The sequence below is a fragment of the Sinohyriopsis cumingii genome, chromosome 5 (assembly GCF_028554795.1).
Source record: "Sinohyriopsis cumingii isolate HCF-2022 chromosome 5, ASM2855479v2, whole genome shotgun sequence".
Lineage (NCBI taxonomy): Eukaryota > Metazoa > Mollusca > Bivalvia > Unionida > Unionidae > Sinohyriopsis > Sinohyriopsis cumingii.
This window is the reverse complement of record NC_142965.1, coordinates 133,744,176-133,762,591: the sequence shown is the minus strand read 5'-3', so window position 1 is coordinate 133,762,591 and position 18,416 is coordinate 133,744,176. Positions and strand designations below refer to the sequence as shown.

The 18,416-nt window shown below is 33.2% G+C and overlaps 1 protein-coding gene across 3 annotated transcripts in view; it reads right to left on the bottom strand.

The window, feature by feature from the left end:
- Positions 1–18,416, bottom strand: part of LOC149800271 (uncharacterized) — a 171,543-nt gene that overhangs the window by 67,803 nt on the left and 85,324 nt on the right. For all 3 annotated transcript variants that reach the window (XM_089959840.1, XM_089959843.1, XM_089959841.1), the window contains 7 exons: positions 15,183–15,329; positions 13,465–13,542; positions 11,422–11,565; positions 7,580–7,667; positions 5,038–5,130; positions 3,994–4,031; positions 1,699–1,845 (listed from right to left, as the gene is read on the bottom strand). In XM_089959840.1, the coding sequence (XP_089815966.1) occupies positions 1,699–1,845; positions 3,994–4,031; positions 5,038–5,130; positions 7,580–7,667; positions 11,422–11,565; positions 13,465–13,542; positions 15,183–15,329 (735 nt within the window). The remainder of the gene's footprint in view (positions 1–1,698; positions 1,846–3,993; positions 4,032–5,037; positions 5,131–7,579; positions 7,668–11,421; positions 11,566–13,464; positions 13,543–15,182; positions 15,330–18,416) is intronic.

Sequence of the window (18,416 nt, the reverse complement as noted above, 5' to 3'; positions counted from 1 at the left end):
ATTGAACCATTTGTGACTAGAACTAGTTTAGAAGGGATTAAAGACATTGATTGATTATGGTTGGATTAGTTATTACTAAAGAGTGGTACGAAACAGGTCAGTTAGGCCTGAGTATTTCAAGTTGTTGAGATATCAAAGTGTGTGTTATCTCCCTATGCTAAAATACCAAAATCAAAACAATCAAAATATCACAATATTCTGTAATAGAGGGAAACAGGTATTTCAGTGGATGGAATCATGTTCAAACGGATTTGAATATGCATTCTGCCATTCATGTAAAGTCGAAGAACTTTCCAGAATCAACCCAGATAGCACCATTCTTGAGCAGTTCCAGCAGGCATTCAGCAACATGAATCTAACCACAGGCAGGAAACAATTTAAAGTAGAGTTGTCTTACCACTGCCATATTCCAATGCAGACAGTGAAAGGACATTTCCTACGCTAAAGGAAATTCAGGCAGAATCCAGACAAAACCGATACATCATTTCCTAAGTGTTGAGACCAACAATGATGAGAACTGCCACAAATATAATCCAGAAGATGAGGACTGCCACAAATATAATCCAGAAGATCAGGACTGCCACAAATATAATCCAGATGATGAGGACTGCCACAAATATAATCCAGACGATGAGGACTGCCACAAATATAATCCAGACAATGAGGACTGCCACAAATATAATTCAGACAATGAGGACTGCCACAAATATAATCCAGAAGATGCTCATTATACTAAGAAAGGCTAAAAATGTTGGTGCTACGTATAAGGAGAGTATGAAAGGCAAGAAGTTACTATGATGAGATGATGTGCATATTTTATATAGAAAATAGAAAGTTGTTCAATAGCTGTCATTTTTGTCCAAAATTGGGTCGAAAATTCTGCTGATTTGAAGTCAACACTGGTGACCAAATTTTGTTAACCTCCAGATCTGCCTTGAACTGTCACTAGTAAGGCAATGTCAATAAAGCTCACAGTAAGAAAATTTAGTGAATTCTATTGATGTCCAATAAGCAGTAATTTAACTCAATTTTTAGAGACTGAATCCCGCTGAGATTCATTTTTCCCCAGTGGCCAAGTGGTGCAAGGCCTTTACAAATCACTAACATCCCAGCTGTTGAGTTTAAGGCTCAGCCAATGAATGTGAGAAAGCTTGCCAGTAACAACCCATGGGTCAGTGTTTCTTTCCAGGGTTTTTCCAGGTTCTTCCTCCACCAAATATGCTGGCTGCCTAGTATGGCCTATCAAAAGCTGAAAGATAGCATTAAACCAACCTACCAACCAACCTACCAATCAATCAACCAACATTTTTCCAACAGATTATAAGAAAATTCCCTAGCTGGCAAGAAACTTAACCGAACAAACAGAAAATAAAATAAAGCCTTATCATATTCAGAAAGTGAAGAGACAAAAAAAGTAAATGAATATAATAAAAACTGAAATAAAGAAGAGGACAGTTACTATTTCAGTAAAAAATATTACCAATATTAAAAGTTGCAATATTGACTTGGAATATAATGATGTATCCACAATTGGACTCCCTCTTTCCTCACCCACAGTTTGCCAATCTATACCCCCAGGGACTACAATAGTTCAGTTGTCAATGAGCAAAATTTCATAATGTCACTGAATTTACCAAACTCATAAATGCTCAAGGATGCTGAAAAAATTTCATTTAAAAAAAAAAAAGATGTACTTACATAGATCGGTAAGCACCAGAATGCTGCTTGCTGTGCTTCAAGATGTACGTCAGATCTTCCAATGCCTGGGCTTTCTTATCCTGTAACACGAACAGCAAGTGACGATGCCAGTAAGCATCTAGTAGCATTGGTTCCAACTCTATTGCTCTGCAATGTACAAATAATAAATACACTGATACATGGAATATGCTGATACATGGAATACAGCATATTTTCATTACTCTGACTTCAATTTGTCTCCATAATACATTTTTCCCACACCACGATGGGAATGCTTTATTGTAAACTTTCTACTTATTCAAAAATGTTAATATACATGGTCGGCATGGAACAGATTTTAATGGTGAATTAATAATCATGATATGCTCTTTCCTTGGGTCTATTCTACAGAGATTCCATTGAATGACGAGTCCTACCTAAGAACAGCATTAAAATGACAACTTCCTGCAAATGTTCATAGAATTGGAAAATCCTAGCATCGCAGGGTACAAAATTTAAGCATACACAATATTATATGAACACTTTAGCTGGTATCTGCAAATGATACAGAGGATGTATGACTTTAAAAATTCTAACAAAGAATCTTAACACCTTTCATGCTGATATCATTACTGATACCTGATAAATTATAATTTTATCCTAACATTCACAGGCTAGACAGAAATAGTTTTGGTGTTTTACAATGCAGCAAAACACAAAGGAATAAACTGGAGAAGCCAAAGTAGCTGACCTAGACTAACTCAATAGTAGAATTCAAAATCGTACCCTTTTGGTTGTGAATAATGCACACTAACCAGTCAGTTACCATGGCTTCACAGAAATATGCATAAAAGGTGACTATCATGATTGGGGGATTTTATAATACACATATACAGTTATGCGTACCAATAAAAATGTTTGTACCTCATTGGATTTCTAAACTTGGTATCCATGGACTGAACTTGACAACATTTTCAATTTAAAAACCTTTAACATTTCCAATGGACTCATTTCCTCAGGAGACAAGTATCCCTATCTTACAGCTAAAATTTTGGAACATTTCCCCAGAAATGAATTTGTCAGAAAAATGAATTCTTAACACTGTGGTCTCCCTTCGGAACAGGCCCCACCCCCCAACCAGCAGCCACCTGCTTTATGTGGCCAGAATCCCTTGGCACTGAAAAGTATGTATCCAAAAGTACCCCTCTAGGATGGCGACCCTTCTAACATGGCCTGTGGCCAACATACCAATGGAAAAATGTCAAATTTAAGTCCCGTGAGAATACACATATTGGGGATTACTGATGGAAATCTCATATTTGTTGATTTCTAAATTCAAACATTGACATTTTTCCAACATTCCGATATAATGCACAAATTTAATTCATACTAAAAGGTTAGTAATCCATTTATCTTTATTGCTGTGTGCTTCTTTGATATCAGTCTGATAATTATTATCAATTATCAAGATCACAAAATGTAATAGCTTGGAAGTACTGTATCGTTTACCATAAGTTAGCATGACATGTAGTTGTCATAAAGTACAAAATGGTAATTTAGCCATTGTGGCTTCTCTCTCATAGATTAGAAAGTATATTTGAAAGGAAACCCCTGTATAACCAATCAATCATGTTACAAACTAATTTCCTTTGCAAACAATAAGCATGTCATGCTACAAAATTAGTTTCATACTGGTATAGTTACCAATGAAGGAGGTTATTGCAAAAAAGTGAAAAATGTCTAGGATTCTCAGCTTAGAATGAAAACATTTCAATTAAATTAAAATAGGGAGAGTCCCATGATTAAAGCTGAGAAATTTGACATCACATAGATTCAAAATACATTCTTCAGCAGTGGGAAAATGGAAAGGATGGAGAGTTACAACCTGATGTTTATCCAAATGGCTTTGCATTATTAATGATGATATTCATAATAACTTTAAATAAAATTAATATAACTTTAATCACATAAAATACATGTGGTTTTTAAATGAAAATATAAAATATTTCAAAATCCTTTACCATTTATTCCTTTCTAGCTTTAAATATAATTACTACTCGCATCATATGCCAAGTCTCTTATAAGACCACTTTCATGCTGCAGAACAGGCAGTCTTATAAGAGGGCAACAGCACTTAAATTCATGGATTTATAAGGGACTCTGTTTTGTCTTCAAAGAAAGATTATTGCTCATTAGGTCATTCAGTTTGTGGTTTGTAGTAACAAAGAAAGCTACCAAAATTGGTAAATCCCCCCAAAACTGGTACTTCATAAGGAAAAATGAATTTACAATATATGCAAATGTCTTGTGATTTACTTGTTCAAATCTTTCTCCGCTTTCTTGATATAACCAAGCTGAAATATAAATAAAAAATCATCTGAATAAGATATCAAGCAGCTCTCTGATCTCAATCATCTCTCTTATCTCAATCATCTCTCTGATCTCAATCATCTCTCTGATCTCAAACATCTCTCTGATCTCAATCATCTCTCTGATCTCAAGCATCTCTCTGATCTCAATCAACTCTCTGATCTCAAACATCTGTCTGAAAGTGTTAAAGTCCATTATGCATGCTGTATTTATCCCGTTATAAACCAATGCTCAATGTAAAGCCACCCCTAAGAGTCAAAAATGTTAACAAATATTTACTATAGACATCTGTCTGATAATTGATAGTAAGTCCAAGCCAGAGCTTTTGGGGCCCTGAGTGGCCGAGTGGTCTAAAGCGCTCTCCGTTACGGATCACTGCCATCTCACTTCTGTCTGCGCCGGTTCGAGTCTCGGATTCAGCCAATGTGGGTATGTGAGAAAGCTTGCCAGTAGCTTCTCATGGGTCGGTGGTTCTTTCCGGGTCTTCCCGGGTTCTTCCTCCACCATTAATACTGGCCGCCATGTATAGCCTATCGTGTGCTGGAAAATGGCATTAAACCCAACAACAACAACAACCAGAACTTTTAAACAAATTTACCAGGCAGCCCCCACCTCCCAGTTTAATTATGGAATAAATACTCTAAATCAGTGCTTTTAAATTATGGCAATAAAGATATTTTTAAAAAAGTAATCATAGCTGTTTGTCTGAACAAAAGTCTTTGGTTGAATAAAACTACAAAAATGAAACTTGAGAATTAAAAACTGTTCAATTTTTAAATAAATTCATCTGCAAAAATCATGTGAGCTGCAACAGCAACTGACAAATATTAGCAGTGTGTACCACTTCTAGAACATAAAAATTATATCTTTTTCACACTTTCACTTTCTTGGAAGAAGAAGGAACTGTGAAAGTGTAAACCATATACTGAAATTTTTATCTATGCAAAACACAAGGCATGACCCAAACAGCCAACAAAAACTACTACAGACCTTTCTATGCAAAGCTCCCCTACGACAGTAGTCAAAAGCTCTTGGTTTGTCCTTCATTTCTTCTGTAAGCTTCTCAAGTTCTTCATGTAAGATCTGACATTTTAAACAACACTCAAATCAACATCACAAGTACAGATGATATTGAGATTTTGAAAAAAACATACAAATACGCAGGAAGTTTGTGAGGATATATATAATTACAGACCCAACATTTTGTAAATCAATTAAACTTAACAAGAAAAGGATTTCTATAAATACTAATAATCAAAAACAAAGCATTAAATGCATAAATATGCAAATTTTCAGCTATCATGTCCACAAATTACATTATAATGAGCAAAATAATTTATCAATTTATTAAAATTTCAAGTTTGTCCCAAACAATATTGAAAAAAATGAATCATTCTTAATCTCTAATTCGAATTATTTGAACTCCATAATTTTAAATTTGATTAAAAGATTTTAAATTTGACTCCAGAATTTAAATTTGACTCATTTTCACTTACTCCAATTATGGCTTGAATCACAGAACCTTCCATAACTGTCATACCTTAGGATGTACTATTCATTTTTCTAGTTCTCTTATATAGATGTACAGTCAAACCTGCTTTAATAGTCACCTGTATTAGGCAATAATCTGTCTTAAACAGACTCATAAATGAAGTTATTAAAGAACTAAATATCTATCAAGCAACCACCTGTCTACAGGGGTCACATTAATCATTTAACAGAGGTGTCAGATGAAAACATGTTTATCTGTACTCTAAAATTGATCTCTGAATTGTAAGGTTTGAGCTTTAATTTGAGTTTGGAGATGAAATACTTATCAAAATATTAGACAAGCCTTGCCAAGGGTAACACTTTACACTATACAAATGATAAGTTACAGTGACATCAAATCCTCAAGGAAAAAAAGATAACAATATTTGCTTATATACTGGACTACCATGCAGAGTATGCTACCAAAGTTTATATAAAATATAAAACTTATGAATTGTATTGTAAAACTGATAAAGGTTTCAGTACAAAAGTTTCAACCAATGTAGGGGACTTTTACCACCCTTTTAAAAGAAAAACAAAACGTTGTACTCAACGATCATACTTCATTCAGCTTGTGCATTCATGTCATATTTCTAACTTTCAACTGCAATCAAAGCATTGTGAATCAAGCCAACAGTAGAAATAGTTGGTTCTATTTTGTTTCTAATCTGAAACACATCTCAGATTAAAATTACTATACGTTGTTTTTTTTAAGTTGAATCATGTCAAATACAGGACTTAACCCAACTGCATAATTTGTTTCTATCAAAAGTTGTTCAACTGTTGTATAATGTATGCAAGAAATTTGGACCTGTTGCCTGTACAGTGTATGCTGACAGCACAAATATTTTGAAATAAGTATTGCTAATATTGGGGCAACTTAGACAATAATTTCTAAAGTAAGAAGGCATTTCTGATTGTCCCTGAAATTTTCATGCTTAAATGTAACTTGCCAATGTTAAACCCCTTAATTTCTGACAAAAAAAGCTTTAATTTATGTCAGCTAAAACATGCTATTCACCTTAAATGACAGTGAACATGATTATTGTAACTTTCAATTACAATTAACACATGACTTTATCTTTTATATAAATTTACAAGATAACGATTAATTAATGAGAATGCTAAGTGATATCACAAAGCGTATAGTAAAAGCACTAAAAACATTTGGTTTGGTGTTTTATAGCACAAAAACGCATGTAGGTTATTTTGTGCCTTGCCCATCGACACACCACTGTAGCCAACCCAGGCTGATCCTGTATCCTTTCAACCACAAATTTGGCACACTAATGCCTGAGCCACTGTGACTTCTACCATCATCAGTCACTTTGTGACATGCAATCGAGTGACATAAGCCTATTCTACATCTTTCCGCCTACAGGGGATTAACATTAATTACTAAAGGTAGGATACAAAATCCAAATTTATTCTTTACACGACTCACTCAAAACATGATATACTGTTCAATTATTAATCACATACTAGCTCAGAGTGTCATAGTTACAGATTGCCTTTTTTGGGAACTACTTGAAATAAGGTAGGGCTTATTTACATGTTTCCCATATCAATGAGAAATGTTTTGTATGGCTTCATTACGTGTGCATTTTGACATTACAGCTGTTATGACACAATAATGGTGCATTCATATTTTGTACCATTATGAATCACTCTATTTAATCTTTTGTTCAACATATAAGCAATCTAAGATAACTATTTTATTTTCTCAACTATAAAACTGAGAGATGCAAATTAATGGTTCTGAAGACATATATAATAAATAGAATAATTCATGTTAGGATATGTTGTATAATAAATAGAGCAATGCAAGTTTGAATATGTTGAGTAATTGACTCATCAAAAACCTAACGTTTCCACTGCACTTAGTCTCGAGGTTTGTTCTTGTAGTCACTTGTGAATTATTCAACAGAGCCACAATAAAAAACAAGAATTATCCTCAACAAACTTTCCTATCTAATACCCCCACTGGTGGCCCCTTTCTTACCTGCAAGACATCCAAATTTTCTTCGTTCTCAACAAGTGGTTCGATGTACTCTAAACTCTCTGGGATGGTGCTAGATATGGAGATCTTTCTGTGAGGAACACAAACGTGAAATGAACAAATAATTTCTTAATCTCTAAAACAATGTTCTAATGGAATAGAAAACATTTAAAAAAACTGAAAGCATAGAAGCATAATTATGTACCCTGAACATCAGGAACACACAAAGCAATTAATTATGTACCCTGAACATCAGGAACACACAAAGCACATAATTATGTACCCTGAACATCAGGAACACACAAAGCACATAATTATGTACCTTGAACATCAGGAACACACAAAGCACATAATTATGTAGCTTGAACATCAGGAACACACAAAGCACATACTTATGTACCTTGAACATCAGGAACACACAAAGCACATAATTTTGTACTTTGAACATCAGGAACACACAAAGCACATAATTATGTACTTTGAACATCAGGAACACACAAAGCACATAATTATGTACCCTAACATTAGGAACACTCACAGAGCACATAATTATGTACTCTAAAAATATCACACAGAAAGCACATATTAATGTATCCTGAACATAAAAATCACACAGAATGCACATAATAATACACCTAAACTTTAGGATCAGACAGCATGTAATTAATGTACCCTGAATATTAGGATCACACTGCATGCAATTAATGTACCCTGAACATAAGGATCAAACAGCATGTAATTAATGTACCCTGAACATAAGGATCACACAGCATTTAATGAATATACTATGGACATTTGGATCACATAGCATGTAGTTAGTGAGCCTGAACATTAGGATCACACAGCATGTAATGAATATACTATGGACATTTGGATCACACAGCAAGTAATTAGTGAGCCTGAACATTAGGATCACACAGCATGTAACAAATATACTATGGACATTTGGATCACACAGCATATAATTAGTGTAGCCTGAACATTAGGATCACACAGCATGTAATTAATATACCCTGACCATCAGGGTCATACAGCAAGTAATTAATGTACCCTGAACATTATGATCGCACAGCATGCAATTAATGTACCCTGAACATTAGGATCACACAGCATGTAACTGATGTACCCTGAACATTAGGATCACACAGCATGTAATGAATATACTATGGACATTTGGATCACACAGCATGTAATTAGTGTAGCCTGAACATTATGATCACACAGCAAGTAATTAATGTACCCTGAACATTTGGATCACACAGCATGTAATTAATGTACCCTGAACATTAGGATCACACAGCATGTAACTGATCTACCCTGAAAGTTAGGGTCACACAGCATGTAATTAATGTACTTGAACATTAGGATCACACAGAAAGCAAATTTTCCAGTATTTCAACACATTGTTAGCACACTCATTCTGAGCCTCAGTGGTCCAAGCGTTTGATTCCCATATTAATAATATGAAAGGGTTCATTTTCATTCATCAAAAACATTGGTTATATCTGGATTTGCTAGATATTTTCCATTACATTTCTGCCTACAAGAAAACTTAAAATCAGTTTGAAAATTTATGGTACTAACACTGTAAAACAAATAAAAAGTATGTTTTACTAGGCCTCAGCTTAACCAAAATGTTGTTAAGTTCATGTCACATATAAAAACATTAATACCAACCCTGAAAGATAAATTCACCAAAAAATTGCATTTCCTTCATAAAGTGTTTGATATGCATTAATAACTTGTGTCATACAAGTTTTGTTTGCATTAAGTTTGCAGCTTAGTTATTGTCTCATTTTTCATTTATGATCTCAGAAATGTATACTGATTCTGCATTTATCATTTATGATCTCAGAAATGTATACTGATTCTGCATTTTTCATTTATGATCTCAGAAATGTATACTGATTCTGCATTTATCATTTATGATCTCAGAAATGTATACTGATTCTGCATTTATCATTTATGATCTCAGAAATGTATACTGATTCTGCATTTTTCATTTATGATCTCAGAAATGTATACTGATTCTGCATTTATCATTTCCATTCATCATTTATGATCTCAGAAATGTATACTGATTCTGCATTTATCATTTCCATTCATCATTTATGATCTCAGAAATGTATACTGATTCTGCATTTATCATTTCCATTCATCATTTATGATCTCAGAAATGTATACTGATTCTGCATTTATCATTTCCATTCATCATTTATGATCTCAGAAATGTATACTGATTCTGCATTTATCATTTATGATCTCAGAAATGTATACTGATTCTGCATTTATCATTTATGATCTCAGAAATGTATACTGATTCTGCATTTATCATTTCCATTCATCATTTATGATCTCAGAAATGTATACCGATTCTGCATTTATCATTTATGATCTCAGAAATGTATACTGATTCTGCATTTATCATTTATGATCTCAGAAATGTATACTGATTCTGCATTTATCATTTCCATTCATCATTTATGATCTCAGAAATGTATACTGATTCTGCATTTATCATTTCCATTCATCATTTATGATCTCAGAAATGTATACTGATTCTGCATTTATCATTTCCATTCATCATTTATGATCTCAGAAATGTATACTGATTCTGTATTTATCATTTCCATTCATCATTTATGATCTCAGAAATGTATACTGATTCTGCATTTATCATTTATGATCTCAGAAATGTATACTGATTCTGCATTTTTCATTTATGATCTCAGAAATGTATACTGATTCTGCATTTTTCATTTATGATCTCAGAAATGTATACTGATTCTGCATTTATCATTTATGATCTCAGAAATGTATACTGATTCTGCATTTATCATTTATGATCTCAGAAATGTATACTGATTCTGCATTTATCATTTATGATCTCAGAAATGTATACTGATTCTGCATTTATCATTTCCATTCATAATTTTGTTTTGCTCATTAGAAATAAAATGGAAATGCATTTAGCTAACTGAGGTTTTCTGTTTTGGAGAGTGTTAAAGGAAAATAACTACTACTTTCAGATCCTGTCTTGTTAAAAGTGTGTTCCCAAAAGTATCAAAGAAATTAAAATGCAAAAGAAAGCATTGAATTTGCAATTACATGAAAATTATAACCACAACTACTATAAATATACAAATGTAGTTGTAAGCAGATTTTTATTATTATTTCATTTAAATAAAATTTTACCGATAAAATGACCGATAATGTCATCAAATCAATAATCTTTAATGTCTCCCTCGACAAAGCAATGTGACAGTTAGCAAGGATAAAAAACTGACAAATGTAAAAAATCAGACCCTGATTTATCAAGCAAAAGGGTATTTGAAAATGTAAATTTAGCAACAGCTTGAAAATAATTGAATTTTCAAATTCATTCATGAAGCACAATCATGTTCTATTCCATTTTGATTTATCAGTATGTGTTATTCATTTGATTTATGAGTATGTGTTATTCATTTTGCATTTGCATTGTTTTCTCAAAATGCATTTATGATTTTGCTGATATTCTACCTGCATTGCATTTGTGTTCACTTTTGTTCCATTTACATTCATTCTTCATTAACTCTGCATTCTGATTTTCTTTCACTTGTAAAAAGTACTTGTTTCAAAGAATGCAGGTCAAACTCAATTCAGATTCAAATTTCATCCAATCAAATCACAGAATATTTTTACTTATGTTTAAGTCAAGGCTATGTTCTTCTTTAAATTCCATGTCTAAATCAAGATGAGGAACCAATGGCTAATTTTAAATGGCTGTGTTTCATCTTCTGTGACGTCATGATAGGGAATAAAGATTATTTTCTCTTGATTCCAAACACAGAGTGGATATGCTTTACCTTTTTGTTTTTTCCTCCTCCTTCTGGTCTTTTCCCATTTCCTCTATTTCTGACTCTTCCGAATCCTCAGGAGTTGGGGGAAAAACCTCATCAAACCATGTGTTCCAAATGTCTCTCACCCATTCACGCACATTATAGTCTGGTCTGAAATACAGCCACACAACACGAAAACATAAATCCTTTGTCAAATTTTGTATGGGTTTCTGTATAAACTTTACAACCTGAGATTAATCACACTACTTTCTATACAGCAATAGAGTGTTTTACTAAACTGGCATTCTGTCTCTATCACATTATCTTCAGGTTCCAGTAAATAACAGCATATATTTATCTTTGATATACTGACACCTACACAATCTGGAAACAGACTTAGTTTTCCCACACTGTTAAACACTTTGAATACATACAGAACTACAGTGAGTTTTGTAATGACCTGTGCTGCAGCTTGTTCCAGATCTATTAATAATGTGCACTTCAGTGCAGAGACATGTTTGTAAATGTGCTTTATGCATTCTGTAAATTTCAGAATTTTACTTTACATTTTGTATCCAGATATTTAAACACACATCTCTGTAATAAATATATACTAATTATACTTTATTCATAACCAAACATATACATCCATAAAGGACCACTGCCAAGGAACAGAATGACAAAACCAATTTATTTTCAACTGAATGTCAAATAATATATAAATCAGATTATAGGAAATAGTTTAAATCAATGGTATGGTAGTACTCACAGCACTTAGAGTACTCACAGGACTTACAGTATTTACAGATCACAGCACTTACAGTATTCACAATACTCACAGCACTTAAAGTATTCAGCAATTCTAGTACTCACAGCACTTATAGTACTCACCACGCTTACATTACTCACAGCACTTACAGTATTCACAGTACTCACAGCACTCACAGTACTCACAGCATCTCAAAGTCAAAAAGCACAGCTTTCGAGGAAAATGAAATTTTTTAATGTTTGTGTCAACTTTGATGAAGAGAAGTTTACTTCAAGGTTTATAAGTAATACAAATAATGTCCCATAAGTCTGTTTGTCAATTTTGTTAGTCACTTACTGGCACAGTTTATCAATGTATTTGGAATTTTGATGTTTGGAAAAGTACCACAAAACAACATCTTGTATGTCACTCTATAGTCCAGTCACCCTGCTAAATGAGCTTTTGGTTTACATGAATTGACAAATGGCTGAAACAAACGAGATGCTGCATTTGCATCTGGGCCATCAAAACTAAATAAAATTGAATGCAGTGATTACAAATCCTTCTGTTGCACAGAATTACGTCAACTGCAGCTACTGAAGGAATTACAATTCTGATTATCAGCCTGAATAAAGCAAAGATGTAAACAGGAATTGACAAATGACAATTCAATTGCTTTTTCCAAGCACTAAATTATGTAAAATTTCTTATGTATGAAACAAAAAGTCACTCTTGAAAACATTAGAGTATGTAAAATCACACATGCATGAAATAAAAAGTCACTCTTTCTAAACATTAGTGTATGTAAAGTCACTTATGTATGAAATAAAAAGTCACTCTTTTTAAACATTAGTGTATCTAAAGTCACTTAATATGTATGAAATAAAAAGTCACTCTTTCTAAACATTAGTGTATGTAAAGTCACTTATGTATGAAATAAAAAGTCACTCTTTCTAAACATTAGTGTAAGTAAAGTCACTTATGTATGAAATAAAAAGTCACTCTTTCTAAACATTAGTGTAAGTAAAGTCACTTATGTATGAAATAAAAAGTCACTCTTTACAAGTCAGGTCCAAAATGCAAAAAAACATACACCCTTAACTGCTGATCCAGTATGCACCACACATACGAGGATTTATGTTGTTTGTTGTACTAATGACTCCTATATAAAATGCAGAGACCCAGATCTGCTGGCTCATGATGTGATAGCAGATCTGGATCTATGCAGTTTACAGTTAGATCTGACTTATAATTGAGTAAATATGGTATGTTATTTGACAAGACAGGGAGACAACCCATACGCTTTGGATATAACTACTCACTTTAATCCTTTTTTGTTCCCATATTCTTGGAAATTCAGAATATCTGGCAAGCTATGTTTCCTCCCCTCTCTAACTTGTCTGAAGAAAGGGGAAAATGATAATAAAGGTTTCAATAATAATAATAACAATAATAATAAATTAACATTCTTATTATTATTATTCATCATCACCATCATCATTATTATCCTTATTATTATAATTATTATTATTATTATTATTATTATTATTTAAAGATGGTAACTCAATATGTAAGAAATAAGAGTAATCATATGTTTTAAAACAGCATAAAATAAAACAACAACCAAAAAGAATTTTAATCTCTGATCTCAATTTATGGTTGAACATATGTTCTAGGTTCAGACATTCTTTTACCATAATCATATCTTCAATATAAAAATTTCTTTCAAAACTTATTATATAACAAAACATTTAGAAAGTATGATTCTTGGATTTGTGATATAGACCATATGCCGGGACAAAAATTTCTCTTCAAACATGGCTGTAAAGACTGCACTATACTAAGCTAAAAGGACCTCTGATAACATCATCTTATTACACTATACTAAGCTAAAAGGACCCCTGATACTCTTGTCTTATTGCACTATACTAAGCTAAAAGGACCCCTGATAACCTCATCTTGTTGAACTGTTCAAAGCTTAGAGGACCCCTCATAACCTCATCGTATTGCACTATACTAATCTTAGATACCCCCAATAACCTCATCTTATTACACTATACTAAGCTCAGAGGACCTCTGATAACCTCATCTTACTGCACTATACTAAGCTAAAAGGACCCCTGATAACCTCATCTTATTACACTATACTATGCTCAGAGGACCTCTGATAACCTCATCTTACTGCACTATACTATGCTCAAAGGACCTCTGATAACCTCATCTTACTGCACTATACTAAGCTAAAAAGACCCACAGATAACCTCATCTTACTTCACTATACTATGCTCAGAGGACCTCTGACAACCTCATCTTACTGCACTATACTATGCTCAGAGGACCTCTGATAACCTCATCTTACTGCACTAGGCTAAGCTTAGAGGAACCCTGATGAAAAAACTCATTTGAAAGACACCTCACAGACACTGACATATTGTCAACCAAAATGATCAACACTGACACACACTTGACAATGACACAACATCAAATCAAGCATTCACCAACAAGACTGCTGACAAATATTGACTATATATTGCCAGACTCTCTCTTGTACTAGGCCTATTGTTATATTTTGCCAGACTCTCTCTCATACTAGGCCTATTGTCAGGTTCTAGTTTAAGAACATCAGCAGCAACTCTAATTGCCTTGTGAAACATCATATAATTTTGCACCACCTAAAATTTATATCATTTCTTGTCCTGCCTAACATGTACCTATACCTTTTAAAAGATCTTTTTTACCCTTTTATGTCTGGGTATTGAGATAAGTCAGAAACTGTATGATAAACTAATACAAAAAGAAGATACATGCTAAACCCTTAAGAAACCTTGTCTTGAATATGGAACATCACTCCAATTCATTATATATGGGACTAAAGTACCAAATAAGAAAAGACATTTAAATCAAATATTTTTGTCAATGACGTGTAATGTTAACACAATTTTTTCTACATAGTATGGTGCACCGACTCAACACCTAAAAAACGACAATTTTCTTTCATGTTTCAGCACTTTAGAAATGGTTACTGAAATACAGGTCTCACACTGGAACACGAAGTTCTCTCTCTATGGGTTTAACTATTCTGATCATAGAATGTCGTCGTCTAATTTTGTTGGGTCTGTGTCTCAGGAATCTCTCTACTTCATCCAGGCGTGCCATGCTAACTGGGCTTCTCTGTTTCTTCTTCTTTCTAAATGAGTAAGATGGAAAAAGTTTGTTAAGTAGTATGATTCAACTGTGCCAATTACCAGTCAATCTGCCATCAACTGTGCCAATTACCAGTCAATCTGCCATCAACTGTGCCAATTACCAGTCAATTTGCCATCAACTGTGCCAATTACCAGTCAATTTGCCTTAAGCTCAATTTTTTTTTATATTGTTAAATTGTGTAACATTTCTACTAAGTGATAATTCTCTTATGAGCTAGTCTGTATATTGAATTATTTAGTCCAATGAAGTCAATGATTGGTGACAAATATTAATAAATATGATTGATATGAATGAAAGATTATTTTGCCCAGACAGAAAAATTTACAAATTATGAAAAGTTTTGAATATTCTTAATTTAGCATATTTAGTGGCTGCTTAAAAAATGAACATGTGCATTACATAAAGCAAACAGAATAAAAAATGTTTCATGTGAACAAAACAGTTTATATTTTGTTTAAATGGCACTGAGACTCATATCTTATAATGTATCTTAATGTATTACATTCATCATCATCATCATCATGACTCATATCTTATAATGTATCTTAATGGATTACATTCATCATCATCATCATCATGACTCATATCTTATAATGTATCTTAATGTATTACATTCATCATCATCATCATCATGACTCATATCTTATAATGTATCTTAATGTATTACATTACTACTGTCGTATTTATTATAATCATATCTAGGGGTGGACAGGCACTACATTACCGCTCCTGTGGTCTAGTGGTTAGAGCGTCCACCTCGGAAGCAGGAGGCCATGGGTTCGAACCCCGGCCGAGTCATACCAAAGACTTACAAAAATGGTACTAACAGCTGCCTCGCTAGGCGCTCAGCATTAAGAGGTTAGTGTTAGGACTGGTCGGCCTGGTGTCAGGATAATGTGACTGGGTGGGATATCATGCTACATGCCTGCTGCATGATGCCCCAGTGCTAAACATCACTATAATCTGCCACACTGCAGACATTGTAGCGATATGACTGAAAAATTGTTAAAGCTACGTTAAAAATCCTAATCACACACACACACACACACACACACACACACACACACACAGGCACTATATTAAAAGGTTTTAAGAAAAAAAAATTGATCTTGCCAGGCCAGTTCCCGTACCTCCAAACAACAAAATATACATATAAAAAAAAACACATTTTATGGTTGACAAAAATGGGGTTGAGAGAGGTGAGTGGGAAAATTGAACAATAAAAATGGAAGAGGAGAAACATGAGCTGACAAAAACTGACCCAGCCTGGTACTCAGCAAAATTTCCCATCCATGCCTAATCACAATTTTATATATGTTACACATGTAATAACATCTTATGACATCACAAATAATGTCCTAATGTTTGTTATTTCACTTCACTATTCTAAAGTATGATTTTCAAAAAATTGTACTTTCATCATGCAATACATAGGATCTTACATTTTGTGCTCATTTCAAATGAAATTTATCAAATTTGTTGAATAATTTATATCTCTTATTCATAAATGTTCATAAAATATAGAAATGATTCAACTCATTTTATTTGAAGGTAGCACTCATGTACAGTCTGCCAGTCTAATAGTATCTCTCTCTGCCTCTCAACAATATATAAATATGTGCTTGGGACTCTCTATCCTTATAAAATTTCTCCATAAACAGCATTTGGGACTTTATATTACAAGCACTTTCTCTCAGTAATTTGACCAAATATGAAAATAATTTTGTATCAAAATATATGCAAGATAATTATGAGATGATTTAATTTATTTATATGAATTATTTGACAGTATCTATGGTAAACTTTTGTGGTATACTAAGTTTCCTTATCCTTAACTATGTATTACAAAATATACAAAAAGATTATAAATGATAAACATGAAACATTCAGGAAAAAGTACATGTGAGCATTCCAGTAAATAGAAGACAAAGCAAAACTGAAACAGATTTAGAATTTTTTAAAATAACAGTTTTCAGTTAGATATTGTTGAGGTCAACATTCCACAGGATTGTTTTTGACCGCATTGTTACAACTGTCTAACACTATTTGACTGTATTAAAGAAATGTAAAGTATCTTCTAAAAACAGTGATCCCTTACAATAAGGTACCTCATTGTAATGTATTACCTGATTTAACATCTGCCAATCATCACATATTCATGATATGGAGTGAATGTTATTTTTGAAATAAACATGATGACATAACCTGTAAACAATTTATATGCAACCTTGCCTAAAATACAGTACTGTAATTTTCACCAGAAATGTCTCAAATTTTCTTCCATAAGATGAAGGGGTATGGAATATGCAGAAGTCTATATGTACTTTTCCCTATATTCCATATCATGTCTTAATGCTTAGAAAAGCTACTGGTTTTTCTCAGAGTTATTAAGATTCCATTATCAGTGATTTGTTTGTGGAAACGTTGATTAATTAATCTGCATCAAACAGAGATGCAAAATTAAATTTCCATATTTTAGATTAAAACCTATCAGTCCATAATTTTAATATATAGGCTATAACAAACTGGAACAAATAGAGCCACTTTCTCTGTACTAGCAAGACAGAGACTAAACTATCGCTTGAAACCAGAATATGTATATGAAGCATTTTACAGCACTTCAGCACAGTAGTGGCTATTGCATCTGCATGTCTCTCTATTCAGACAGTCAAAAGATGGAAACAAAGTTGGGGGAGTTATTGCTGAAACTAAAGCCATACTCAAAGCTTTGACTACATTGAAACCTCTAAAAACAGCAAATTTTGTCGTCTTTTCAGATTCCCTTTCCACAATGAAACATTTGCACAATCTTAAATCTCACAACCCCATAATACCCATATATTACTGAAATATGATGTTCTAATGCAACCAGTGAAAAGTATTATATACTATTGGCTGCCTAGTCATGTTGACATCAAGGGTAATGTAAGGGCAGGTACAGCAGCCAAAGCTACCCTCAGTCATCTGATTCTGAGGGAAAGGTCTCACATTGACCTGACAACTTTAACACAATAAAATTAACTGTACTGTCTGTAATTTTCCATACATTTTTTAATTGGCTTTTATC